This window comes from Synchiropus splendidus, chromosome 17 (genome assembly GCF_027744825.2).
Source record: "Synchiropus splendidus isolate RoL2022-P1 chromosome 17, RoL_Sspl_1.0, whole genome shotgun sequence".
NCBI classification, from domain to species: Eukaryota; Metazoa; Chordata; class Actinopteri; order Syngnathiformes; family Callionymidae; genus Synchiropus; species Synchiropus splendidus.
This window is the reverse complement of record NC_071350.1, coordinates 9,215,245-9,242,879: the sequence shown is the minus strand read 5'-3', so window position 1 is coordinate 9,242,879 and position 27,635 is coordinate 9,215,245. Positions and strand designations below refer to the sequence as shown.

Below are 27,635 nucleotides of genomic sequence, written 5' to 3'. Positions count from 1 at the left end.
CCATCTTTGCCAGACCACCTGCCTGTCTGTCTGTCTGGAGTGCCGTCTGTCTGTCTGGTTAATAGAACGCATTGTTTGAGGAAAACATGGGGAAAGTTGTTCTACTACAACATTCACTATATTTGGAATCTTTAACCTGAACCTGTTGACATAGAGTAGATGCTTGAGAATTATAGAAAGATGTTGTGTCCAGACCACCTCACTGGAGACTGAGTGAAGAACAAGACCAGCGCTCACCAAGTCAGAGACAAGACGCAAGAGTTCAAGGGGGACGAGATTGAGTTAAAACCAAGGAGGGGTGAGACAAAGTCTAGGACCGAGAGCAACCTAAAATATAAACATTACATTTGTCTATTTCCCATCATAAATCCAAAAGAAGCAGCTTTCATCACGTGAATGTACTTGAAGCCAGCTTCAGGTCTTGGCCTTTAAAAACGAATGACTTAATTGGTTGGGAATGTAACATGAAAAAAGGAAAGCGTCTGGCTGAGATGGCCTGATCCTAAATGCAGGCGTTTCCGAGGCCTTGAAAGTGTGGTCTTGAGTCCAGTCTTGACTCGGAGGCGGGCTTGAGTGCTACAACAGTACCTGTCCCATATTAGCTCATCCCAGACTGAAGCTTGTGTGCCAGAAATCCGGGAGACCTGAACCATATATGTAACATGAAAGGTATTTTCTATAAATAGTTTCGGACAGAAATACAGAAAATAATATTTTAACATCATAATTTGAGGCTCAAAGCTGGTAGAGCAGTCTGATGTGCTGGGATTATAGTCGGTTTATGATCATTTATAAATCAAATTAGAGACGTAATGAGTGAGATTTGTCAGAGCCTCTTTATAGCAGGATATCACGCTTGACTGCTTAGGTCTGCCAAACACATTAAATGAATCCTGGATTAGATGCTATCCTGGCATCAAGTCTCGTCAGCTGGTTGCAGAGTTTTATTGGCCCAATATAAGGCCTCAGTCTGACGGGGATAAAAGCGCTCTCTGCAGTCGCGCCGACCACCCAAGCAGCCCATGGATGTTCTTTTATTAATCGAGCTTCAATCTTGTGTCAAGGCAATTTAATCAATTCAATCTGCTTTCATCTTGACATGCTTGACTTGTTACTTGCCTGAACACCATTTATGCTCCACCGTGATTTCATGGTTTTTCATGTCTATGTTTATACCCTGCAAGTTCCTCAACGTAACCGTACAGTAATTTAACCAAATGTATTTGAAAATCCTCTTGTTCCTTGCTGTCCCTTCTAAACCTCACTGAATTCCTTCATGTGCCACCGAAGCCAGAAAGGTCCCGACCTCATCAGTACCCCGGGTTACTGAAGCTTTTCCCACCACGACAAACATCGGCAGGGTACAATGGAAAGACGCCAAACTGCCCTCTAAGAACTGGAACTGTTCTTCCTGCTAAGCTACAGCTCAGCCTGCTAGTCAGCTCTCGAGCATTTAGCCTGTGACTTACTGCATGTCGCTGGGTTAAACCATCTATTGTTTGCCTTCAGCAAAAAGTCCTGCTTGAGGCTCGCCAGAGGCTGTATTATCATTCAGCATCGCTCCCTAACCCTCACTGAACTCTTCTAACCTGCTGGCCTCGGCGTCTAATGAGATCAAACCCACGATGCTAACAATGTACTCCAGCAGCCGCTCTCCCTGTCTATCTGTCTACATGCGTTTGTACGTGTCATTATTCTGAAGACAGATTTGATTTTGTCACCGGCTTGAAGGCAGCCTTTCATGCTTCTCCATCGGCGGTAAAAATGTAATAAAATGTTCTGCTCTTCTAGCTTCCAGGGTCACCCTTAATAAGCTTATCTGCTGAGCCAATAAGAGATTTGAAGAAGCACGATGTCCTGATTGTCAGATAAGATGCTGAATCCATTCATGGAGGGCGGCTTCAGTTGTGAGCACTGGAATTGTTGCTGTCACGGTGGTGGTTTATGGTGGTGGATCAAGTCTCATCAGAACAGCTGGTTTCGTGCGTCAAAAGCTACCTCAGTTACTACGCATGTTACTGCGTCTTATGTTGGTTAATTATCAAATTTTACAAAAAGAAATGTATTACATTTTGAAAAGATACATTTATGGAGATATGAAAAAGGAAGAAGAAGGAAAGAGAAAAGGGGAGAAAAATAATAAAATACATGCGCACACGAAAAACACATTTTGGGTATCATAACTATCTACTGTATAAGGTTGTTTTTTTTGTTTTTTTTTAATAATGATTATTCCCTTTCATCCTTAAGAGAGAGGGCAGTCCTCCATTTGGTTTATTGCATCTAACATTGGTGCCCATTACATCTGGTCCGTCAACTTTTCAACCACTTTGTAATGGTCTTTTTAGCAACGTGTATCAAGATTTTAAACAAATATTCATCCAACATCTGGTCGTGTGTGTTCCCAAAATGGTTTCACTTTAGTACTGGTCCAAAATGACTTGCAGTTCCCAACATCTTTTTGGAACCTGTTGAACTTTATTCTGCGCATTGAATACCAATCTATTTCTTTTAATCCTGTTTACAAATCCTGGCAGTTTTTTTAAAGTAATTCCCCAAAAGTATCCACAAACACTTGAAAATCGAATTGCCTAATATCAGTGTTGAAGAGATTTCTTGACAAGAAGTAAGTGACAATCCAGTCACCTTATCTACTGATCAGCACCTTTTTAAGCCAGACAATATTTTGCCCAGGAATTGTCAGCAAAAGTTCACTCTAAACAACACCGTAATTCCTGTTTAACAGTAAATAAGCAAGTAATAAGCTTATTAATAGTAAATGTGTTCACCAATTTAAAGTGTGACCAGAAATCCATATTGTCCAATTGTCATTCTTTCTTACTATTCTCAAATATTTTACATTTGTTCCCCTCTTCTAGTTTTACACATTCAAGTGATCTGGGCTCAAACTCGTGTTTAGTAGAGCCCAAATGAAGCTAGAGGCGAGGAGCTCAATGTTCAAGAAAGGCCTCAAAATTAATATTCTGCTCCTCTATATTGTGGCAAGCATTGCACTGATTTGGGGTACTGAGCTAGTCCGACATGTGGAAGACCCCGGGATGGACGGATAAATGATTTTCCATGCTCTGACACGGTCAATTATTCAAGGAAAAGTACTCACAAAGTAGCTGGAAAAAATGATTCTCCAGTGACTTACTATTAGGTGATGAACTGAAATGACTCCTGAGGTACCGACTGCGTCATGTGAGGTGCACACAGAAGCGCTTTCATGGCTGATCTAAATACTTTCATATCTCTAATTTCTGTCATTGTAGACTCCAGTATTGGTTTGTTTCTCACCACTACAAAAGGTCTGACAGCAAATTAACACCCTGGCTAAATCTTAAGTACATGCATTCACAGTCCCGTCTGCAGTTTTTACTAACCTCCTATGTGTTTACCGTTGACTGTCAGTGTCTTTAGCACCAGCTCCTGATTCTGTTTGACAAGTCTTGGCCAACATGCCTTTGAAAACAGCCAAAGTTTTTTTTATTTTTTTTTCCCCTTGCATTGCCTGCACTGAGAAGCATTTTCTTTTAAAGTGTCACTTCACTTTAAGATAGCTGGCAGTGGAGAAAAAAGGGGGGTGTCTCTTCCCACTCGCAGGGCTGTTAAATGGAGCCATTTCATTGCAGTAGAATGGAAAAGAGACTGGCTCTAAGTAGTCACTGTCCACCCTGACGCCGCTCTCATGACAACCCTCACAGTCAGTTTGAGAAAAATTAAGTGGCTGTTCTCGAAATCAAAGTGTCAGCCAAAACGGAAAAAAGAAGAAAAGAAACAAGCACATCTAGAGTGTCAGTCAACTGCAGGCACTGGGCCGAAGGTGTGATACGACGTTTTTGTCACAACCTCGGAGTGCCATTGTAGTGCAGTTAATCTAATCCACAGAACTTCAAGAGGGGCTGGGGACAATCACTTAACAGTTCCTTTTCATTCTCAAAACTGAAGTGTAAACCAGACTTCCAGTTTTCCAATGTTCGCAGACATAACCTACTAGTGACAAGAGCCACCATGCTACAGTGATTCCCCCATCCCCTGCCGAACTACATATATGTTTTGGTCGTGATGGGAAAGATGTGGACCATTTTCTCTGTCCGTTGTCCTTGTTTTTCCTAGCTTTATGAGATAAACAAAGCTAAGAAGTCTCTGAATTGTTTGAGCCTGGTTTCAAATTGGCAAAACACAAGTAGAAACACCAGGATCACTTTATGTCAGAACGCATGAGTTGAGACAACTAAGCTTGAACACAATAATCTCTATTCACTGACCATCACATATAAATGACCTCATCGTAATGGTATACATATTCTGATATTACATTAGTCATGCATTATGTCATTTAAATGCTTTTTTTTGTACTGTTCACGACATTTTAGCGTTTTACTATTGATTGGGACAAGAGGTTTTGTGCTTGAAAATGATAAACATTTGCAATAATGTTGTCAAAATGTGGCATTTTCAATGTAAAACACAGCTCTTCAATGAAAGTATTGATCATTTTCTGTCTCATAGCGATGCTTTAACTATGCTTCATTGGGATTGTTATGATAAAATAGCTGCTTTTCTGTTTGCCCTTGTCAATAAACGTGACCCCTGCAAAGTGGTGGTCATGGAGCAAGCGCTGGGTGTATTTTCTCGAGAGTTAGACTTGAATTATCTCTGGTTTATGAAATGGCATAGCTGGTATTTACACAGCATGTGTCTAACATCACCACTCTCAGCCTCATCTCAGCCTGCACCTTGACCTTTTCTCAAACTGTGCTGAGTGACTGTTCCCTGGGAAGGAAGGCTGCTCATGCCTGACCTTAATATTAATGTTTTTCTTTTCCAATTTCCCATCTGGAACCTGTGATTTTCATTGCTGCTTTGTCTTCATTGACTGTTACACATTAGTATTTTACTTGGAAATAGTTTCAGTGTCGCTACTTCAGCAGCTTCAATGTTGCAGTTTTTGACTTGAGACTATACTAGGAGCAGCAACTCAAGTCACTAGGATACTTCACACCTTCCTGTGATAGTAAGATTTTTCATTCGATAGCTGCAGTATTATAAACATTTACTTTCTTCCGTCTGTCTGGGTTTGGATCTGCTTAAACAGTCATCTGTTTCAGTTTAACAGCAGGCATTTCAATTGAGCTTTCAGCTTTCACTTTTTCTCTCTGTTTTTGTTCTAATTTCACCTTGTTCTTGGAATTTGAACGGGGTGTTAAGCGTGCTTTTAACTTTAATGTTTAATCTGGTAAATCGTCTTTTCAATATCTATTGAACATCCATAAATAGTAATAGTCTGTGATGTTTGTTGTGCTACTCTTGGTGATGAGCTAAATGTAGAGCAATGCTCTGCTCTGCTACATTACATTATTGTCCTTTGTTTGAGTTTGTTATGAAAGCATGAGACAGAAAGCACTACCTCAAGTGGTTGTCAACTGTAATGACAAATAAGGTTTAAAATTTCTGCTCTTCCATTCTCAAACCAAAGGTACTGTGTTGCACTGCAGCAATGTTTTGGCTTGACTCATGAAACTTGCGTGAATTGTTTGAGATCTGAAAGATTTTGCTTAAACATTGTCAAAATAATTTGTTGTGTGTTGCATTTAGTGTTGCAGCTAGTAGAATGAGGCTTTATGAAACAGTGTTGTCTGTTTAAGAGGCCACTAGATGGTGGTCTTAAATCTTTGGAATTGAACAACCACTTCGATGAAACCCTGTCATGTTTTTAACTGACAGCGCCACTTACTTAACTCTGAACACCCTGATCAGTGTTTTTGATGTGGCTGCAAACATTTTTATCTTCCTGTAAGTGGCTGATCACTCCTGCATGTTCAGTCGACCCATCCTCACTCCCATGGTGTTATGTCTTGGCGTCTGAAAGTGGACTTATGCGTCTTCTCCTGACGCAGCTGCAGCCTTCAGCATTGCATTTTGACGCACTAATATTTCACTTGAAGCACGTTGCGCCTTCCGCAGCATATTGTGACCTCATGGGCAGCGCGTCGTAAAATAAGATGTTTGGTTTAAGATGTTCGAGTTAGCCATGCGATGGTGCTCCTTTTGTTCTGCACGTTTCGTGCCAATTCCAATTAGACACCATCAGCAAGGAGGTGAGCCACGCAAGGGGTTATCAATAGCGACTGACATCCGGTTCAAGTCAGTGAAGAGAGTAGTGATGGGTAGATGAGGTATCATGAAACTGTAAGGGAGGGTTGATGAAACAGTGCGCTAGGCCACTAGATGGTGCTCTTGGGTTTAAAATATGTGATGTTTCATCACAGCAGACAGCGTCATCTGGTGGCCTTTGAAAATCGGGAGACTGTTTCATGAAACCTCATAAACCCATCAATACTGTGTCATGAAACCTCATCTATCCATGACTAGAAGAGAGCTTCAGAATGTCTCCCTTGCGTCTTGCGCTTCCCGTGTTAGGAACACTGCGGAGGACAGAAAGCAATGAGCAAAAGTCCACTTTCTCTCCATATATTACGCCATTGGAGTGAGGATGGGTTGATTCAGCGCATGTCACAAACTCCCACCAAAACATTAGCGATGCGTAACTGACTTGTCGACAAGTGTATTTGTCTGTGACTAATTTTATTGACAAGAATCCATCACTAATCTTGTATTTACAATGAGGTATTTATTTAATCTCCAAGCCATTGATGATGGTTCAGAATAGTTTGTGGTAGGAGTGTATGTAGGTAACCCTTGAGAAGACTGTTCCAGAAAGCTGGTCTGGTTAAAGTTGCCAGTATAACTGGTTGTGGTGAAACCTGTGACACCCCCCATGTGTTTATGTCAATATATCGAGCTGTGAGCAGAATTCTTCCATCCATTAGAGACCAAATACAGCGACTAACCTTCTGCAAAAGAGCCGGTTTGTGTTGTTTGCACCGTCTGTAGGTGATGAATATATTACTTCCCTTACTAATACACAGGCATGATCAAAAGAACCTTGACCTGCCGACTGTTTCCTGAATATGCCTGACATTATCAGGGCAGCAGCCGTGCCGGGGAATATGTTTCATGTTGCGTTCATGTATTTATGCAAGTGTTCAGTTGTTACAAATCCCGATATGAGAGCTTGACATTTATGAGATAACATCTGAACTTTCCTCTTTCATTACGTGCACTGAAAATGCAGGGAGGAGAAAAAACCCTGCGGTGAAATGTGATTATCCAGTTTTTTTTCATGGCTCATTACACGTTTACCACACTGACCTCAGTGTTGCTCCTCTATTTGAATCCAAAGAGCTCAAAGGCAGCAGGAGGGGAGAGGCAGTGTTGTTTCTTGGCCTCAAGTGCTGTTTCCACTGGCTCTTTGCTTCTATTAGACAATGTCTTCCTGTTTACAAGGCCTGTTTGGAGACTGCTGTTCACTTGGCAGATGTGCGGGGTTCCTTAGCTGAAAAGTCTTGTTATTGTATTACCTCACCAACTAGCTAAATTGTGCAGAGTGGAGCTAAATATTTGCCAGACGGCTACAAATTAAGCAAACACTTCGGTGTTGGAGTGCTAAGCGAGAGGAATTGCTCAACAAGCACTAAATGCAAATGTCAACATATTCTGTTTGTCTCGGGAACGACGGTGAATCCTTCTGATTCGCGAACTGTATGCTCATGGAGATGTGTTGACTGTCAGATTTGGCCCACATGAGCAGATGGAGATGGTTTTCGCTGAGGAGTCCACAGGGAAGGCCAGAGTCTATCCTCCTTCCTTTCCTTGTCATCTGAGTGGTGCCAGCTCTTGATCACAGTGTGCCGAGGAGGTGGCCGTCTTAGCCTGCTTTTCCTGCTTCCCCAGGGCAGACAGAAGACTAGCCATCTGTGATGCATCCAGACTGCGAGGCTTATTAGCCACAAGAACAGGCATTCATTCGGACTCCGAATCGATGAGTGGAAATCACAGCACAAATAGTTTCATGTTTCTCCATGTTCATTCAAGGGTAAATGTCCGACGGCTCAATAGAATGAGTTGTGACTGGAAGAACTCATGACTAACTCAACACACAGGGAGACTTGACCCACACTAATGCACTGAGTTGATTGCTCTTCATGGTGAGTGGTGGGACTGCAATATGAGTCAAGACTGTAATATGTTTGGTTCTCTTGAGCCCGTCTTAAATTTCAAGGCGTCGTGCAAATAACCAAATTATAACCATATATGAATTAAAGTCTTGACATTAAGTGAATAGACTCCATTTCCTTCCCCAAATTTTCACTCCCACTATTGCAGAGTGTATTTCTCTCAGTGTGGTTCTAGCATAAGGTTGGTGGAAGTTCCCTCTTCTTCTCTGCTCCTCCTCATCAGGAGTTAGTTTAGAGTCTTTGTAGATGATCCAGTTGTAGCCTGTTTCTGGCTATAAACATGACCAGCAGTGTTTGTCTCTCTACTAACTGTGGCAACTTAAGCAAACAGTTCATTGGTATGTGCTGTGTAATCTGCTTTATTTATTAATCCAGTAAGTCTTCTGTTGCTGTTCACAATGTGCTGTTTCCTGGTGAGCTTCTTGAGAGAGTCTATAAATATTGAGCCATTTTAAAATGGCCTTCATTTCCTTTTCAGTGGTCTCCATGATGTTTTTAGATCCTGTCCAATGTTGATAAAAATTCACGTTTGACCTGAAGGGCCGCCAGGCGGGCGTCCACGCCTTTGCCTTCCCCAATGACTCCAACAGACTGGTGTCGGTCTCCTAAGTGTCAGAACAAAAAAACACGTGGTTTATTTTGTTGTGACTCCTCCCACAATGAACAACACACTATCTCCCTCTTGAATTATCTGCTTATTATTATCTATCTCTTCATAACGTAGCCTCTTTGTCAAGAAGCTTTTTATCCTACCAGTTTTGAGAACAGTATGTCATGGTCACTGGTGTCGAATTCATATTTTTGGATACATAAACGTCCTTTTTGGTCAACTGCTGCTTTAATCTATATTTATTAGACTTGTCAATGACATGGCAACTAATCTCCCACACTTGAAACCAAAGGTGTTTATCATTCACATTATATTTTTCCAAGAATGTATCTAGTCTTTCTTAAATTGTTCTGGTATTTGGGGGAATTATTTTTTCTTATTTTCCTCTACTTTTGAACTGTTCTGCTCCTTGTATGCCTTTTAAAAAAATATCTATCAGTTTATAAGTATATAAATCTCTCCTTCCCTGCATTCTGTAGGCTTCTAGTGATCCATGGCTTCTTGTGATATCTGTTTATTCAAATGTTTGCTCAGCATCCATCCTGAATCATTTTCTTGTAGTAAAGAGATGAATTCTTTTTGGAGAACTGGTGAGTTGTAGTGTCTGTCAGTGGACTTCCATGATGTGCTGGCGCCCTCTGCTGCTGGCCGAGCAGAACGTACTGAGCCTGATTCAGGTTTTTGTTTCACAATAAAATCCAACCACTAGAGTTCGCCTTGGTCTGTCGCACCCAGACCTTTATAGACTGAAGCATTAAAGCAAATTGAAATGTTCAAACCCGCTAGGAAAGAAAGGATTCATTGACAACAATGGCTATGTTTGTTTGCTTCTAATCACAGTTCATCATTGGGTCACATCCTGTGCGTCACTGTGTGTGTTTAATGTATGTAAAATGGCTCATTCCGACAGACCCTCGCTTCAAGATTCGTTCTCTCCATGGGTCTTGTTAGAGCCTCTCTCCAAGCCAATTGGCTGTGATGTTTCGCTGGCTGAGCCGAGCGGGTTCATGATGATGAAGCTGCAATAAGTAGAGCTTATTATCCAGTGGCACACAGACATGATGCAGGAGCCCTGGCTCCATAGTCATTTCCTTTGCAAAAGTCTGCCACTCTGCAGGGATTGACTCGCCTTGTTAGTGCAGACGACTGAAGCGCTGGCTGTCACTCTGTCTGTGTGTGTTGCTGCGGCTGTCTCTTCTGCGCACAGCATATATCTCCTGTATCTGAATGTCAAACTTCACAGTTAACAGGATATAATGAGCAAAAATGCAGCCAGGGAAAGGAATGCTTTTGATTGTCGTTGGGTGTTGAAGTCTTTTTTTTTGTTCCTGCTGCTCCAACAGGTAGGTGACATGAATGAGCCGTGGCTCGACAAGCTCGTCAAAGTTATACATTTTAATTGTCTGTCTGTAAAAATAGCAAGACTAATGATGGGAATAGCTTGCTGAGGTATTCACAATGGCATATCAAGCAACTTAATATTGGGTTTAGCTATGCAGGGCCTGTTGGCATGTGGGGAATTTGGATCACAGTTTAAAGTGGGTTTCATGTCTGTTTAAAATCAGGCCAGGGATCTGATGGGTACTTGGAGTAGGTCTTGCATTCCCTTGATGGAGTTGTACTAATGGAGATACAGTTGCCAAAGGGTGAGCAGCTGAGGATCATCGTGGTCCTACACTACACTAGTGATGGGTAGACGCAGTATTGAGGGGTTGATGAGGTTTTATGAAACAGTGTCCTGATTTTCAGAGGCCACCAGATGGCGCTGTCTGATGTACAATGTTTGGACTTGCTAACTTAATGAAACTTTGCATCATTTCGAACTAAGAGCGCCATCTGTTGGCCTCTGAAAATTAGGACACTGTTTCATCAACCCTGTAACGCGGTTTCATGAAACCTCATCGACCCATCACTAGTAGACACTGTGAGTCACGACCTTGCCTTGATATTACACAGTACAAGAACAGAAATGTGGCCAGAATGACCCACTGTTAAGACTTCTATCCTCAATAATAGTGTAATTCACATGCAGTAATTTCACCCTTATATCTTGAAACAGCCATCTACATGCTGAACAAATTATTGCTTTCTCATTCTTTTGTCTTCATGCTAAACAGAATTACTCAGCTCACTGCATGTTGTTCGACCTCTCATATCAATCTGTTCAACTCAGTCAAGGAAAATGCAGTGCAGTGTACTGGCATCTAGTAAATCCTTTGCGACTCTACTGTATTGAAGACTCTGAGCGTGACATCAACAAGCGCCAGCCTGGACGCTGGTGGTTCATCTTTTTGTGGATATTAATGTTTGGTTTATGGTAAAAAAAAAAGTCTTTTGAAACATTCATGCATCAAAATGGACATAAGGCAGAGGCTAGTGTTTCTGAAATAGACTTTACGCTCAGATGCAGAGAATTTTTTTAAGCCCATTGAAACCCCTCTGTTATTTACTGCAGTCACTCTGCCTTGGAAATCTTTCAGTCTTTGCTAGATTTGCATCTAAACAAGATGATGATGAGGTCGGTGTCTCATGGTGCCCAACACTCCTCACCGTCGGAAGTGAACTCAATGCCTCTTTTAATTATGTTGAGTTCCTATTCTCCCCAAGACTGTGGTGCTGCAGCGATGTAATGAGATACGACGAACAATACGCTTCCCTCTCATCACAAAGGGTGCAGGAGAGGCCATCATTATTTGGTAAATGCAAATTCACCTTTGCTGGGAAGGTTAGATGCGCACAGATCAATATTGCTGTTTTAATAAGCTTCGCATTAAACGCTATAAAGTACTCTTAGATCCACCTTCCCTGGAGGTGCAGTTAACCTTCCTTCAAGAGTCTTTGGATCACGTCGATCTGTTTGAGCTGACCCGCTAAGAGCTGAGGTAGAAATGGCGGCTTTGATGCTTTTATGCTACATCTGCTGCTTCTTCAACTTGCCTGCAGCTATACGATACACTTACACGCAAGACTGTCAGAAGAAACAAGGGGAGGCGAGAAACAATCCGGGCGGTGCTGAGGGTGAGATTTGTGTCAGGGTGCACGAGCCGTGCGCAGCACTGTTTGTCTGCACATTTTGTTGTTTTCCAAGGGATGATCTAAGTGAGAGGTCATGCAAGCCGTGTATGCTTTTTTTTTTTTTACTCCTTATCCCCCCTCCTTTCTTTCTCCTATCAATGCAACACATGCAGTTCACAGGCTGCGATCAATAGCCTGTACTCTCCTCCCCGCTGGTTCATCCTCCAGCGATCTACAACCGACAGTGATGGCTGTGACTGAGGAGCATAGGTAATGCGCTGTAGTCTATTTTTTTCTGGCATGTTTGAGAGTTTTTAAATGGGGCCGCTCCAACATAAGAGCCCCTGTGTGGATGGCTTTAATAGTCGGTTGAATGAGTGATGAGTGTTGAAGCCCAGCGGTCATAATCATCCGGACAGAGACAAAGATGGATACCTACCTACCTGTTTACACTACAACTCGGTCAGTCCAAGAGGAGACTGCAGTTGCATTAGGCGGAAGATCCCTTGTGAGATGGCCTGGTTCTGAACACCCCAGTCCTTCCTTTCTTCTCAGGTCTCATGCCTGTCCTGTCTGTGAGCAATTAGTCTGTGTTTATCTCGTCTTCCTGCTTACATCGATTCCATCCGCCAACTGATTCATCAGCAACCCTGTCTGTGGGCTGCTTACCTCATAGCTTTAAGAGCCAGTGCGTGCAAAGGGGTTTCAGTGGGGCAGCAGTGATTGTCTCCCCGCATCTGAAACTCATTTTTCTATGGAACAACTTCCCCTCCATCTTCTCCTACTTACATCTCTGGAGCCTCTTTCTCCCTTAACTCTTCTCCAGTCCAAATATCCCATCCATTTGTGTGGACACGAGCATCTGTGCATGTGTTTTTAAACGAAACATTCCACCTGTTTTAACTTCTGAAGGCTGTGGGTGCGAGAGTGTGAATGGTGGAACAATAATTCACGTCGAGTGAATCACAAGCGTTTTAAATGTGTATTGTTCCCACACACACATTTGACGGTGCGACCACACACCGTCAAATGTGTGTGGGAACTGAAATCTTGTTTTCAAAAGGATGACTAACATGTTGAGAAGTGAAGGCGACACGGTTTGGCTCTTTAAGTTGTAACTATGTCTTGAATTTTATGGATGAGGCACAAGATTAAAATCAATTTTATTTGCAGAATTTTAAATGATTACTCCCCCTGTGGGCCTTAATAAACGTTGCCTCTTTACATATTAGAAGCCTGTGGTGCCGTAACACCATGTTGGTGTTGTTTTGTAACATGATTTCCTGGCTCTTGTCTCAATCTTATCAGACCATCAGAGAAACTCAGCTCGGACTCTAGTATCTGTTTATGTAGAGAGCAGGAAGTGGCCTTTGTGTTGCAGCCTAATACAGCCTGCAGAGAGGAAGCGAGGACTCGTGCACTGTGTCGTGCCATGCAGATTCATCACTGATACTATCAGCTTTCACTATCTTCTTCTTAACCTGTGTAGGGTTAGAAATAAGGAAGTACACTTCCCCTCGCGCATATTAAACAGTCCGACCAGGAAATCGCAATGTTGCAATCATAACTATTAACAGCATTTCGACCAATCCCGGCGAGCTCTGTGAGGTGCCGCAATTTTGTCCAGTCACTACAACATACAGCGATTCCAAAACGATTCATAAATGTCCTAATTCCGATTATTTAAATGTACTATAGACGATAAACGGAACTATAAAATGGAATTCTGTAGTTGTATATAGCCAGTTACTGTATATGTGTATATATATATATATATATATATATATATATATATATATATATATATATATATATATATATATATATAGTTTGAAATATATTATTTGAAATTTGCTCATCTGCTGGAGGGACTATTGTCATTTTGTTATTACAAAGATATATGGACCCCTTGTTGTTTTTTTGGAGAAGATTTTGGTGTATGTCAGTTTTTGAACTCTGATTTCATGCCAGCAGGCCTAGCGGAAAATAGAGCTGGAGCATCATGGCTTGGGGCAATTGAACATCTGTGCTGCTCTCGCTGGAGGACGAGGAGTCTGCCTTTCACGTCGACACGACCGCTGAAACATACCCTCTGTGCCCACATGTCGTACACAAGGACACTTGAATGAGCTTTTAAACCACTGATGTTAAGTACACGGATTCAGTCGTGCGCCATCTCTCACACATGCACACTCCCACTGGAGCTCTCTCGTCCCCCATGAGGACTATTGCCTCCAGTTGGAAAGCGCACTGCAAGGCACCTCCAGGGCCCTTGTCGGCTTTTAAGGGTGTTTCCGCGCTCTCTCCGGAGGGATGCACTCCTCTTCAGGCTCAAATGAAAAGTAGCTTAATTCGTGTGAATGTTTGCGTCTCACCACAAAAGTTCATGACAAATACACTTCATTTTATCCTATTTAAAAAAACAAAAAAAACGGTGGTGTTGATGATTCATATTTTAAACTACATTGGATGTTCCAGCAACAGTTATTTAAACTCCTCTGGCTGCAAAACATATGTTATATAATCCTTCACCTTGACCCTATCTTTTCAGACTTGTTAGAACCTCTGTGTTGTGTCTACCACAAGACACCTCGCAGAAAACTCTCCAGCTACTTATCTGTTTGTTTTGGCTTTCATCGCTCCGAGCGCTTGCAGTTGTGTTATCCTGTGTTGGCCGTGGGGTACGCGGCCAAGTGTGGGCTTGTGTGTGGGAAGTGAGCAGGCCGGCTGGCTGTCACTTAGCATTACAGCTTCATGAGGTTCCCAAAGGTGACATCAGGAGGGTGGAGAGCAAGGAGACAAAAAAAAGGAAGTATAGGATTTGAGAATGCAACTTCCCACACAAAGCAACTCCCAATGTAGAAAGCCTGCTGATGTTTTTTTTTGTTCCCTATTTCACTAAGCTGGAAAGATAAGCCCACTCCAAAGGACATCACTGCTGACCTTTTTAAAAGTCGATCCAGGTGAAAGAATGCTCCGAGTAGTGCGAGGGGAGATCGGTTAAATACTCCCAGGTAGGGAAAACAAAGATAGTTGGAACAAAGTGTTCTCTGTTGTAGATTAGACGTCTTGGCTTTGGGTTCAGATTTTTCTTATTTTTTTGCCTTTTCTGAAGAGTTATCGCCATGGTGCGAGGTTGTTTTTGATTTGAATGAAGCAGCCGGTATTTGGGTACACACTGCACTTCTGAGCCAACTTGTTTTTGAAAAAGATCCTTTAGCTAAACACCATGATTTTATTTATTCCTGTCCACTTTATACGCAAGTCATAATATTTACAATAGCAGAGCTGTGGATGAAAATGCCATCCTGCACCACTGTGGGTTCCTTGTTTGACCAAACCTTTCACAGACCTTTAAATTAGTTTTATTGAGTATAATAACGCCTTTATTTGTGTGAAACTAAACACATGTCCGTTGACCGACCTGAAATGAAGCAGGCTGTAAATATTGCCACGTTGGTGGGGAACTGCTAATAAAACAAGTGTCTCTGTTGGTCGAAGCAGTTCATGGAACAGTATTTGCTCTGTTTTTGAATCACTGTATTGTTTTTGTTTTCAACTCACCACAATAACAATAGCCAACACCTGAAGCTGTAATTATAGGTGACACGACTGCTCACAGTGTTGTGGTGTTTGGGATGTGGGTGCTGTAGCGAAATATAAATAAACAGCGTTTGGGTGGTCTGCACCATCACTGGGGCTCTTGAAGTCCTACAGTAGATGACAGTCTATTTGGACAAAGCGTGTGGATCACATTATAGTGTCCCTTGTGCTGAAGCTCTTCTGGCTTTCTTAACCAATACTGGTGTTCTTCCATTTGCACTCCCTTTGTTTGAGAGTATGGGAAGTTTTAATGGGGATTTCATGGGATGTTTCAAAGGATATTACTTTGTATTTTATCCAAAATATTCAAATGGTTTACAGACAACTGACCTGGAGCGTTGAGAAGGCATCAAGCTGGATTGTTGATGTTTCACAGGCCAGAATTTATCCCAAAATTTCAAATCCCTGGCTCCACTTCTTCTGTACACTGCCAAAAACAAAAGACCGATTTGCTATAATAACCATGGAAATACGTAGCAATGAAGTCAAACCGGGGTGAAATTATCTCGCTGTACGGATGCTGACAAATGGTAACCATTTCTACGTTTGTGTTCTTGTTAATCATTAGCGGAGGATGCACACAAGGCAGAAGGATTTCATTGTCATATTCAAATGCAGGATGTCAATTTACATACACTAATGAGACGCTTGGGGCAAGATGCATGTCCTTTGCTTGTGGTTTAAACATTATTTTACTGAGCGAGCATTTGTCAAAACATAATCAGTGCCCTAGCAGACTTCTTTAGCGCTATATTAAGGATTTAATGCAGAAGAACATATTCAATTTGATGCCCCCCTGATTTTAGTCTGAGCACTTGCGCCTATTTTTGGTTGATTATAATAAAAAGAGAGGTCTTACGTGTAATATTTACTTTTGAAAGTAACATATGAGCTCGCCCTGCAGTGTTGTGGTTCATCCAATGCAGTCTCATGGTAACTGCACTTGACAGTATGTTTTGGAGGCGCATTTGTTCTGCCATCAGAGTTTATTTGGCTCCAGGGAATGCTATGCCATCGGGGTCATACCAACATCAGCGGCGGTTGAAGAAGTAAAGCAGACAGTGTTGCTTTACGCTGGGCTGGAAAAAAAAAAAAAAAAAAACGCTGGGAATTGAAGTACGTGGAGGAAAAGGTTAACCAGGGTCAAACTGAAAAGCTTATTGTGCATAAGTGAGAGCACTGGGGGAGAAATTGAATGAAAAAGTAAAAGGTTCTGGCAAATAAAAGTAAATAGGATGGATGGGGAAGAAAGTTTAACGGATGGGGGGGGGGGGGGGGGGGGGGGGGGGGGGGAGGTTGCTGCTTCAGATCCCTGAGTTTATTCATTCAGAGGGGAAACATTCTCTTCTGCTGGCATCTGCTGCCACAGCCGAATCCCATCTGAGGAGCGCTGCTGTCAGCCTTCCAAACTCCCCGTGCCCCACACACTCGAACACACACACACTCTTACACCGCACTAAAGAGAGGGATAAACGGTAGCAGTCTTCCAAGTCAGCCTGACGGAGAGCGAGCTCAAAGGCGACCGGGATAAAACACTTCAGCATTGCCAAACTTCAGGTGAAACATAAAGACTCTCAGTCGGCACCCTGAATCAGTCCGGCGCTCAGGAGGGAAGGATGATCAAGTCCAGCTGGTTCTATGTCAAGTTCAAATATAATGAAAAGGTAAGTTGATAAGTCAATGTTCTGGATTCCAAGTGCCTGTTTTATGTTTATAGTTGTTTGCAGGCCTTTTTGTGGAGAGACTGTCTCTAGGAGTCAACCTTTCTAGTTCAGTAGTGCAATTGTTATTGTGAAGTATAGATGCAGAATATTTGCATAATGTAAACCCGATGTTCTCTCTGCAGGAAGGGGGCAGTTAGCAAGGCTGAAATGATAAAAATGAATTTCATGCATGATAGGATGAATCATCAAGCTAAGACAGACAGCCTAAACAACGTTTATCTAACGTGAAGTCAGCCAGCATAAAGTATGAGTCGACTAACACAAGGAGCTTTGTGTACTTTCAACATAGGCAAACAAAATTTCATTTTTAACTGTCCATTTTTTTGGTTTTCTTTTTATTCCATTTCCCTCAGTCATATTGAAAAACACTCAGCAGCTTCTGTGTTTCTGGTTTGAGAAAGCTAACAACGTTATTATTCTGTTTATTCCACTAAGGAAGCCCTAATGCAGTTAGTGATGTCATGGTCTGAACTTTGGATCCCTGGTTAATGCATTCGGTCTGTCTGGGATGAAATTACTCTTCAAGCAGCCGAGGTCTTGGCTGCTCATGCTTTACCCTCATGTTCACCGCTAATAAAGACGGCTATCGTTACAAGAGCGGTCATTTAACCCGCCAGGCAGTCGGTCAACCCGGCGACCAAGCATCCGGGCCGCCAGCTGCTGGTTGAGCATTGCTCAGTGTCGTGACTTTTGGCCATGACCTCTTTCTCTCTGATCAAATTTGCCGTTTAGTGTCACATGTCTGCTCTGCTGGATCGATAAAGCTCATTAAGTAAAACAAAGTGATGGCTCTAGTGTGTCTCATGTTCGCCGTTCTTCAATGGGGTTAAAATACCTTGTACTCCGTCTGTCGTTGGTGCATGGCTCAAATGTACTCAGGCAAGTGGAGCTGTAAACTCTTTAATATAATGTTTCACTCAATTGTTTCTTTTTATCTGCTTCCTCATCAACCGTAATTCTTTCACCATTCATTTGACTTTATTTGGACACTTGAGTCATACATTGACACCCAAAGAAGAAATGCTACTCTTCCAAAACATCATGTAAATGCTGTAAATGTTAGATACACAGCAACTATTGTAGAGCATAAAGCGTTTGTTCTCGGTGCTCTATTGCCCTTTTGTTGGAGCCTTTGAATTCTTAAAAAAATCAGCCATCAGTTATATACATCTTGGCGTCTGACGGACTATATAAAGTTCTCATGAGAATAATTCCCTGACCTTCACTGCAGGAGGGGCTTGTGAGTGCCCTCCCAGTCCTTCTCATGCCAAGCACAGCGGCAGTCAATAGTCAAGAATAAATGTACCATGATAACCTCAGATAGCTTTTAAAATGTTTACATATTATTTTCTATACAAATATTTTATTTTACAATAAAGCACCCAAAGCGTTGCTTTAGTCCCAGTGTGGATTCCCAGTCTGTGTACCCGCAACTCCTCCTTCACAGGCCATCTCAGTCGCAGGGCGGGGCTCCTGGTACAATGAAGAAGTGATGGGTTATAGACGTAAGAGCACTGAGCGCTTTCATATCAGTAAAATGTGATTTCATTGGACTGATGTGATGACTTCAACGTTGAGGTGTTGGAGGCGTGCTGCCAATTCTGAGCATCGCAGTGGTTGTTTTCGATCAGTCCGATGTGGAAGCCCGGTTTTAAAAACCAGTTCAGAAATGTTTCGTATTCACGCGCATTTTTAAGACAGTTCACAGAGTTCACTAACCTTTCCATGGCGTAGACTGCACTGCCGCACCTGCAGCATGTATATATATTATATAGGTCCGTGAACAGATTTGCATTATATCATATGACTCATGCAGTTTTGCAACTGCAACAACGCCACCTTGTGTTGTGAAAGAGTGTAAAGAGACATATTCCTCTTTTATTATTAGACTATTCTATTTGTCTGACATTTCCAGTGTTTTTCAGCAGTTTGAGGATGTTTCACATGTTTCGCCTTGTCAAATTGGAGCCTCTTTTTTTCTGGATAGCCCTGTCTGAGACGTTTTTGTGTAACTTCATTTGAAGCAATGTTCTTACTTTAACATTTTTCATAAAAGCATAACAATAGCAGTAATTAATGTGTTCATTTCATGACACCAGTACTGATGTGGCTTAAAACTAGCTACATATACCAGTATTGTTTCTTATCCAAAATAGAGTGTTGAGACAGAGTTGGTAACAATTTTTTTGTAGTTTGTAGTTTTCTTTAAAAATTCCTTAAAAAAATGTACCGCTGACGTATTGATAATTGTCAGCTTTACTTGCCAAAGATAAAAATTGGTTATACTTATGATCACTACATGACACTGAGCAGTCTTCTCTTGCAAATGGAAAATGTCCATGTGAAACCAGTATATTGTATTTGACTACTTTACTATTGTGCGATGGTCGACCCTCTTTTACATATCTTTGCTTCACGTGAACTACTCTTTTAGTGTATTCAACAGGCATGGCATGTGTGTCAGAGGTTTTCATTGTTCTGGGTCGAATTCTGAGAGGAAGGATCGAAGAAGGGCTGTTTATATTGCCTTTGATTCGTGCCTGCTTCCGTCTTTCCTGCTCCCAGCTGTCAGACCCAAAGCAGCGGCCAGATTTCTGAGTAACTATACGTGATTGACAGACTCGCCCGCAGCTGCATGTGGATAGGAAGTGACCTTAAACAAACACTGCCATCTTTGACAGAGTGCTTGTCTTTTTTTGTTTTGTTTTTTTTTTTGGCCCCTGTCGAACCTGCTTGCAGAAGACAGTGGGTGAGGAGGGCGTATCGCTTGGTGGGGTCTGGGTCAAGAACCCCGGGTCAATTGCTCCCCCTGTGTGTGGGCTCGTGTCCTGAAGTGAGAAGGCATGGAGGGAGGGAGTATGGAGGTGGGTTACATTCCTGCTGCAGCCCTGCTTTGTGTCTCCTCCTAGCTCTTTGTCCTCCGCGTCAGTGCCAAGACCCCCTAGCTTGCCAGTTCTGTGGCGCCACAGAAGGAGAACGGTGACCTGACTCATACCAGGCTGATTTGATTTAACATCCTCTACATACCCCATGGCTAGAACGACATTACTGCATTAATATGTGATAGTTGGAAGCCTCCAGTCAAAGTCTTGCCAAAGGTGATGGCAGAGAAATGTCCCAGGAAAATACTCAAACATCGATTGGACCTCAGTTTTATTCGCCTGCTTCAAAGTCAAACGATGATCATATTTCTTCTTCAAACTGACAGTGCTTCATTAGGAGTATTTTGCTAAATTACAGGGGGCGCAGTTTAATGACAGTTATTATTTTAAAAGCCAAATCCCCCTGTCAGTTGACAATAAAACACAATTATGATGACAGCTTAAATTAGTACGCAGTGGAGCTGATGTCCAGGTGGTAATTTGGCCAACAATAGAGGAAGCTGCAACATTCATTTTACGTCATGTTGGGAGCGGTCTGACCTCTTGCATGACCATTCTTATACCTGAAGCGCAGAAGATGAATGAGTTGACATGCGTGGAAGTTGTATCCCTCTGCACATTCATCCATGCTCCCGGGACTCTAACTAGAGTTTATTTGAGCCTTTTCCACCCAACCAGTTTAATTTATTTATGCTTAAAAGCTGCGGCAGTAAGAGGCTTACGGAACTCTTGACCCATGGAATGCCTGTCACAAAGTGGTACCCATCAACTTTTTTTTTTTTTTTTTCCCCTCTGGAAACCCTTCCGTACTTCACAAACCCGTTGAAATGGTAGGGAGGGGTGAGGCTCAGCAGCTTGCCAAAGGGATTACTTCAAATCCCCACAAACTCCAGATGTTTTCCCAGGGAGCACGCCGCGAGGAAACATCGCCCATCCCCTGTAAACATCTGTCAGACAAAAACTCTGCCGCCTAGGAGACAAGCTTAGAGGAAGTAGCTTGCCTTGTCAGATTTTTTTCATCCGGGTAGATTTGTTTGTTTATGCAGTGCTAAGTGGCTTTGCAGATCATCTCGGGTGCCGGCTTACTCAAGCCGTATGGACAAACGTACACGGGAATTTCAATATTTGTCTGTCATCTCGAGCAGTAGTGGATGTTTTATTACCAGAACTGTGGTCACTGTGTAATACGGTCATGCAGAAATACACTGTGTTTCAAAATAATTTTCTGCCACATAACATAAAAAACAAAAAAATAAAGAGACACACAGCGTATTTTCTGACACCTATCATGTTCACTAATACAGATTTCACTGGAACTTTTACCCATTGAAATGGAGTGGAAAATGGCAGTGGTGATGCATTGCTCTTTTGGACAAACAAGTTTGCAGTGTGATTTGTCAAACAAATTCGACTTATGAAACGGAACATTTGCAGTTGCAGGTTGATTCCAGTGGTTTCTGAATGAAAGGAATATGTGAATGATATGAATGCTATGTCCCAGTTGAACACCAAATGAAGATGCAAAGGTAGATCAAGTGGAGTCTTGATGCTCTCATGTGTTGGTTGTGTGGGACAATCTAGACCAGAGTCTCCCTTTGAGAAGATCACCTTATTTTGAAGAGTTAATATCGTCTCAGCTGACAACCCTCTGATCATGTTATGAGGAGTGTTTTGATTCTGCATGTATGACTAGAGCTGGACATGGTTTTGATAAGGGTGGACATCAGAGCTCAGTAGTGAATGGTAAAGCATATCCCCAACATGGATGTAATCTGGGTCCAAGTTACTTTTGAATGGACTAGGACTGTGAATGTGTCCTCTATAGTTGTCACTGATCTGATTCTGTGGCTTGTATTTGTCATGTCCTCTGACAGTTTGAGCTGTGCTCCACTCCCAAGTGGGATCTGATATCTCTCTGGAGAGGATGTGTTAATTTGACAAATGTAAACCTGTTGAGTGGACTGTAGCACGGCAATGTCCACCTCAGTCTCTCTGGCCCCTTCAGTGTGGATCAAGGGAGCACTGACTGGTGTCTGGATCACTGAACAATCGAGGGTAGGAGGAGGGGGAAGAAGCCTCGGTGCAGCCGCGAGGGATGGGCCTGACAGATGGAAGGAGCTACTGAGTGGAAGCTCAGCCAACTGGAAAGATAACTTTCACCTACGCAGTCTAGATGTGTGTGCGCTTGTCGCATTTCATCTTTGCTGATGTGGACTTAAGGACCACTAATGATGTCGTCCATGCTTCACGTTAAAGTCAAGTCGAAATGTTAGTCCTCTAATCCCAACTTTGACTCTGCTTCCTGTTTGAGTTGTAGCTATTTTCTGTGAACCACATCTTCTTCTGTTTCTTCACCCACCTCCATCACGATGTACTAAAGATGCAAATATAGGCCAAAGGAGTCAGAAGGGGCAACTGAAGACAGGTAAAGGATCCCATCCCAACCCGTACGGGGCGTAGCTCTGGTGTAGAGTTGCTCTGATGATGTGAGCCTCGTTTTCTCCTTGGAGGAATGTGCCCCCTAGCTCATTAGCTCCAGTTAAATTCCCGCTGGAATGCCAGGTCCTGCCCGCCGTCTGTTCCTGCTCCTGAGCAGCTCCGGTTACAGCTGGATGGCTGGGCATAGGGAAGGTTCTCATGGTTGGACTACCTCAGTGTTACGGGCAGATGCTGGCACTTGTGAGTCAAAGGAGCCTGTGTTGTGCACAGTAGTTCACAGATACATTAGCCCTGGGAATGTTGGAGATGTGGAGAGGGATGTGCCATAGTATCTGCTGGTGATTTATGCCCAACAATCCCATTGGTAGTCACTATCTTAAGCTTCTGCTGTCAATGTCTGTATCTGATGATGCTCACCAGTGGCCCCACAATTCTAATGCAGCTTATTCCCTCAATCTTCCTGAACATTTAAAACACCCACTGAAGAGATTGGCATTTTTAAATAATACTCATAGATGGTGAATGGATCTGACTTACTGTATGTAGCACATGGAATGCTTGTTGAAAGCACACGCTGACGGCAGTAGGCTGCAGTGCAGTAAGCCATCTGAACCCTTGGGTGGTTAAGCGTCTTGCTGTGGGAGGCGATGACAGAAACACGCCTGGAGCTGGGATCAAACCAGCAACCCCTCTCAAACCGACCATCTGAGCCGTGAATAATTGACCTGTTTCACAAGCATCACGACTGATGAAACGGCCAGCAATCTCTCTTTTTGACCAACTGGATTACACAACCCAAGTCCACCATCCACTGCCACCGAGCCATCCGCCCTAAAACTTTTACAAAGTGAGTGAGCTAAGAAAGAGCGGACCAAGGGAGAGAGCATATCAAAGAGAAGCGGCCATCTGCCAGCTCTGGCAGTAAACAGCTGGTGGACGACATGCAAGATGTTTGAACAAAGACTGACAAGATGGGAGATGACAGGAAACAGATTTCTGTCCCTTTTTCTCCTCCTGTTAGAGAAGAGGTTGACCATCACGGTGCTGTGAAGTCTCGCAGCCTCCAGATGCTGGTTCCCCTCTCCTCATCCCTCCATCCTTTCTAGCCAGCTTTCCTGTCCCTCCCATCATCCCTCCTGCACTCTTATCTTGTTATGTCTCAATTTATATTGTACCGTTTTCCTCTTATAAATGATAATACAACTCACACATTTTTGTTTTTTTTTTCATTTTTCTTTTGCTGGTTGGATTGGTCATTTTACCTATGCAAGGAACCTTTTTAACACCATTTTAGCTGCTCATATGCTATATATATGTGTGTATATATATATATATAATTCCAAACTGTAAGCCACAATTTTTTTCTTGCACCCTAAACCCTGCGCCTGTTCAAAATATTTTCAAAACAAGTGATCCTCATTTTTAAGCTGGCTATATGCCTCACTGACCTTTTTACAGCATCAACAGCACTGCTACACCCAGGGCTTATGTATTGTGTGACTTAACAAAATCTATTTTCCTTTATAAATTTTGTGGCTTATATTACGTGCATTCTTTCGTCCGGAATTTACTGCAATTTTTTTCTTGTGATGAGTTTCCAGATCCACTGTGGTGATGCACTTAGTCACAGAGGATGGTGGAGGAAAAAAAACCCTGCTGAATCTCACAAGATTAATTTGAGAGCTATTAACTATTGCAGTGAACTTTGGTGCCTGCAGTGAGAGTGGACATAACCAGTGGATAGTCATTGGCAAAAAATGTATTTAGCAACCTGTTGCTCATAATTTTTTAGGTTTTAGGTATTGTTATAACAAGCAGCACCACTGTTGCTTAACTAATGTTTTCACTTTTGCTGTTGCGCGTCATAGCATGTGATAATTACTACATAATTACTAAATCTAAATGTAAACCTAAAGTCTAAATCGTGTTGCTTCAGTGATGCGCTCTGTGCCAAGGCCTTCTATGGTGGTCTGTCTGACTTAATCAACCTTCATAGCACCACTCTGTGGACAAAAAAAAAATCCCATCAAAATGCTACTTTACAAAGGTATTGCATAGAGAATCCGATCACATTGAATGAATGCCGTTTTTACTGTAAAAATCGTAGCCTTCAAAATGGCTACTGGGCTTTGGTTGGCAGCCCTTGACAGTGCGACTGCGAACAGTATGAAAAATATTCACCAAATGAATAGAGTTGCGGCTGTAAAGCTGTGTTCTCTGCTTTAATTTCTGTGGGGATTAATGCGTAATAATGATTTTCTGCTTTAATTGAAGTAATTATGATAACATTTACTGGAGCGCTGCGCTTTCCTCCAAAAGGATCCTTACATTCTGTGAATTATTTAGCTGTAGTAATTGACCTGCATAAGTAGATTTGCATCTCTCTGCTCATTTGCTTAGATAAATGAAGGCATGTAAGTGGTGTTAAGTACATTTTTAGGAAATGAGCGGGGGCTCTATGTTAATGAGCCTTGCAGGATGACTTCCCTCACATCCTCTCTGTACTCAGCACTATCTATTCCCCTTTGTGCCTTTTCTCCCACCGACGGTGGTGATTTTTTTTTTCAGCCCAACGTGTGTTTTTCCACATACAGCGCACTGTAGTTACAGTCATTAAGCCTATTATGTGGTTCCTGGGAGTTGTCAAAATGACTCTGCTGGGGGAAAGCAACAGTTTTTCGTCGCACTTTCAGCGCTTGATGTGTGACATTAGCCTGACTGTAATGGCCCTAATTGAATAATCTGGCTAATGAGTGGCTGCTGCTTCTGGACATGACAAGGGCAACGTCGACTGACAGATTACTGCTACTGTGATGAAAAAAAAAAAAAAAAAAAGGAAGGGGAGGCACTGTTCTCCAGTTTTCGGTTGGTTGTTTAGTATCAACACTCTATGTCCTGTAAATGGAAAAAAAGGCATGTCACTGTGATAAGACACAACTACGAGGAACATAAAAATATAAATGCCATTTTGTACAGGGATGCGGCAAAATAAATGATATAAGCCTGGTTGCCATCATGAATGTGAGAGTGCTGACAATAACCTTCAAATTGTATTCAATCCACAATAACTTTTATTTGACTTTTCTCCTTCTAGTTGCGTGAAAAATCTGTTCTGTTGGTTCACTCTTTCTTCACTTAAACCCTGGAGCCTCAAACTGGTCCACTAAAGTGTTTTTGTTCTAACCAGTCAAGAGCCTTTTCACCAATCAAATGTCTGAAAACGGTTATTTTTTTCAGTTAGAACAAAAACCTTTTGTGAATCAGTTTCAGACGTTGTGTCACGTGTGTGTCGTTTCGTATTTCAGCATTACGTCGTCCATCACCTCTGAATTCCTTCGGAGTTTCTGAAGCGCTTGCTCCAATGGGCCTTGATATTCATCTATTTATTCTTGCTTCTCTTTCCCCATGACCACTTGCCAATTTATTGCCCCAGGGGTAACAAATTTATTTGATATTTAGTTATGTACATGTAAATATGAATCATATTTATGGACTGTATTGTTAGGGCTATATGAAAAAATGACTTTGTTCGAACTTTACACCATGAAAATTGATTTGTTTGGCAAAAGAAAATTAAAAAAAAACCTTTTTAGTCATTCAGCATTGGCGCCAAACCCCCAAATCTATAAACACTTCCTAAATAGGTGCAATCTCAGGCAGGGCCATGCGCAGCCAAACTCATAAATCTGTGCTCTAATGTGGGGCTGTCACCTGTAACTTCAGCGTCCCATAACCTCATGCTTCTGCAAGGCTGTCAACACTGACAACTGGCACCACATATTTACTTTCTTACATGGTGGTGCTCTTAAATTGTTGAGAACAGAACACTAACTGGTGATTCTCCATGTTGTCTGATCTATACCAGCAGGGACAACTTCTCCCAAAAGTCTTTGTTTGCGAGGTGGATTTTTGTTTTGTGTTATTGTGTTGCTTACACTGTCTCCAGGCGAAGATGCTCTCCACCCTCCCAGGAGAACAGTTAACCCCTCATTTCCTCTCTGGAGTATCTTTTTAAGGACCACAGCGCTCGCGTCTCAGTGTGCACGCAGTGTGTGAGGGTTCTTGCTGTGTCTTCAGTGGCGCAGATTTTCTCTACTGTAGCCGGCTGCTCTGATAACCCCCATTCATTATTCAGCTCCTCTCCAGCTGCACCACACCCCCGAGCTGCACAGAAATAAAACAAGGTTAAGATTTGGCATGGAACGTGTCTCAGAGGATCGAGTGGGGGGGGAAGACGAGGGAAGTGTTGGCCTTTATCTGTGTGGCATCTTTTATTAATTGCCCTGGTGCTTAGACTGCGAGTATCTCCGTGATCATTAATGCATGCGCGGAATAACGTATTTACATGTTCTCATGCATTATTCAGCAGCAGGGAGGAGGGCACAGTGTTGTGGAGGACCCACAGGTCCTCAGTGTTTTATCTTGCTAGTCTGTGTGTGAGCACATTTGAAACTCCCCGCTGCATAAAAGCAAAGTCCCAGACTCCTGTGACGCTGCAGGAAAACAGCAGGACGACATCAAATGCCTTCCGTTGTGTTTTCACGCTGTGATCGAGGCCAACTTCAGGTGAATAACAAGTGTCTCCAACTGGCGTTCAATCAGCTGTACAGGAGTGGAGTTGTGTATTGTTAAGTGCAAGTGCAGACATCAAATGGCCCCTGATTTTATCCCGTCTCTTGAAGACACTTTTATCTTGCCCTACTAAAACTGGAGTTCTGTGAAGACTTATGGCTCAGCTCTGAAGGTTTTTGCCAAATGCTCATCTGGGCATCTGATAATCTGGACTTTGAAACCCATGTTCTATGGCTTTCGCCTCAAAACGCTAAAATGCTAAGAAGACAAACATGTCTATTGGCTAAAAAAAAAAATGAATTATGTAAAGCATTACATATATAAATAGTCACCAACTTGGAATTTGTGTTGCATATTACACCAACTTGGAATTTGTGTTGCATCCTTCTGCCCCACTTTGAATCATGATACTAGCCTAAACTTTCCATAGCCTCATAGTGACTCATCTATAATTTGGAACTCACTCACCGGTTATTTGCCTTCATGATATTATGCAAACAAGGGAATGGAAAACTTTTGGGTCCTGGTGGGCAAAAGGGGGACTGTACCTCTGTAGTAGAGGTTCATTGTATATACAGTGAACCTTCGCTATCACGCGGTTCACCTTTCGCGTCTTCGCTGTTTCGCAGATTTATATCAACGGTCTCTGTGCTTTGTGTCTGTACAGCTGGTCAAATTTCCGTTTGCAAATGTTCTCCACGACAAA

At 42.4% G+C, this 27,635-nt stretch overlaps 1 protein-coding gene across 11 annotated transcripts in view; it reads left to right on the top strand.

Annotated features, from left to right (window-relative positions):
• auts2a (activator of transcription and developmental regulator AUTS2 a) overlaps positions 1–27,635 on the top strand; it is a 274,712-nt gene that overhangs the window by 55,689 nt on the left and 191,388 nt on the right. The window contains exon 1 of one of the 11 annotated variants that reach the window (XM_053848001.1): positions 16,722–16,976. The exons of the other annotated variants lie outside the window; for them this stretch is intronic. Within the exon in view, the coding sequence (XP_053703976.1) occupies positions 16,929–16,976 (48 nt within the window). The 5' untranslated portion in view covers positions 16,722–16,928. Of the gene's footprint in view, positions 1–16,721; positions 16,977–27,635 lie in introns of those variants that run through there. 11 annotated transcript variants of the gene reach the window in all.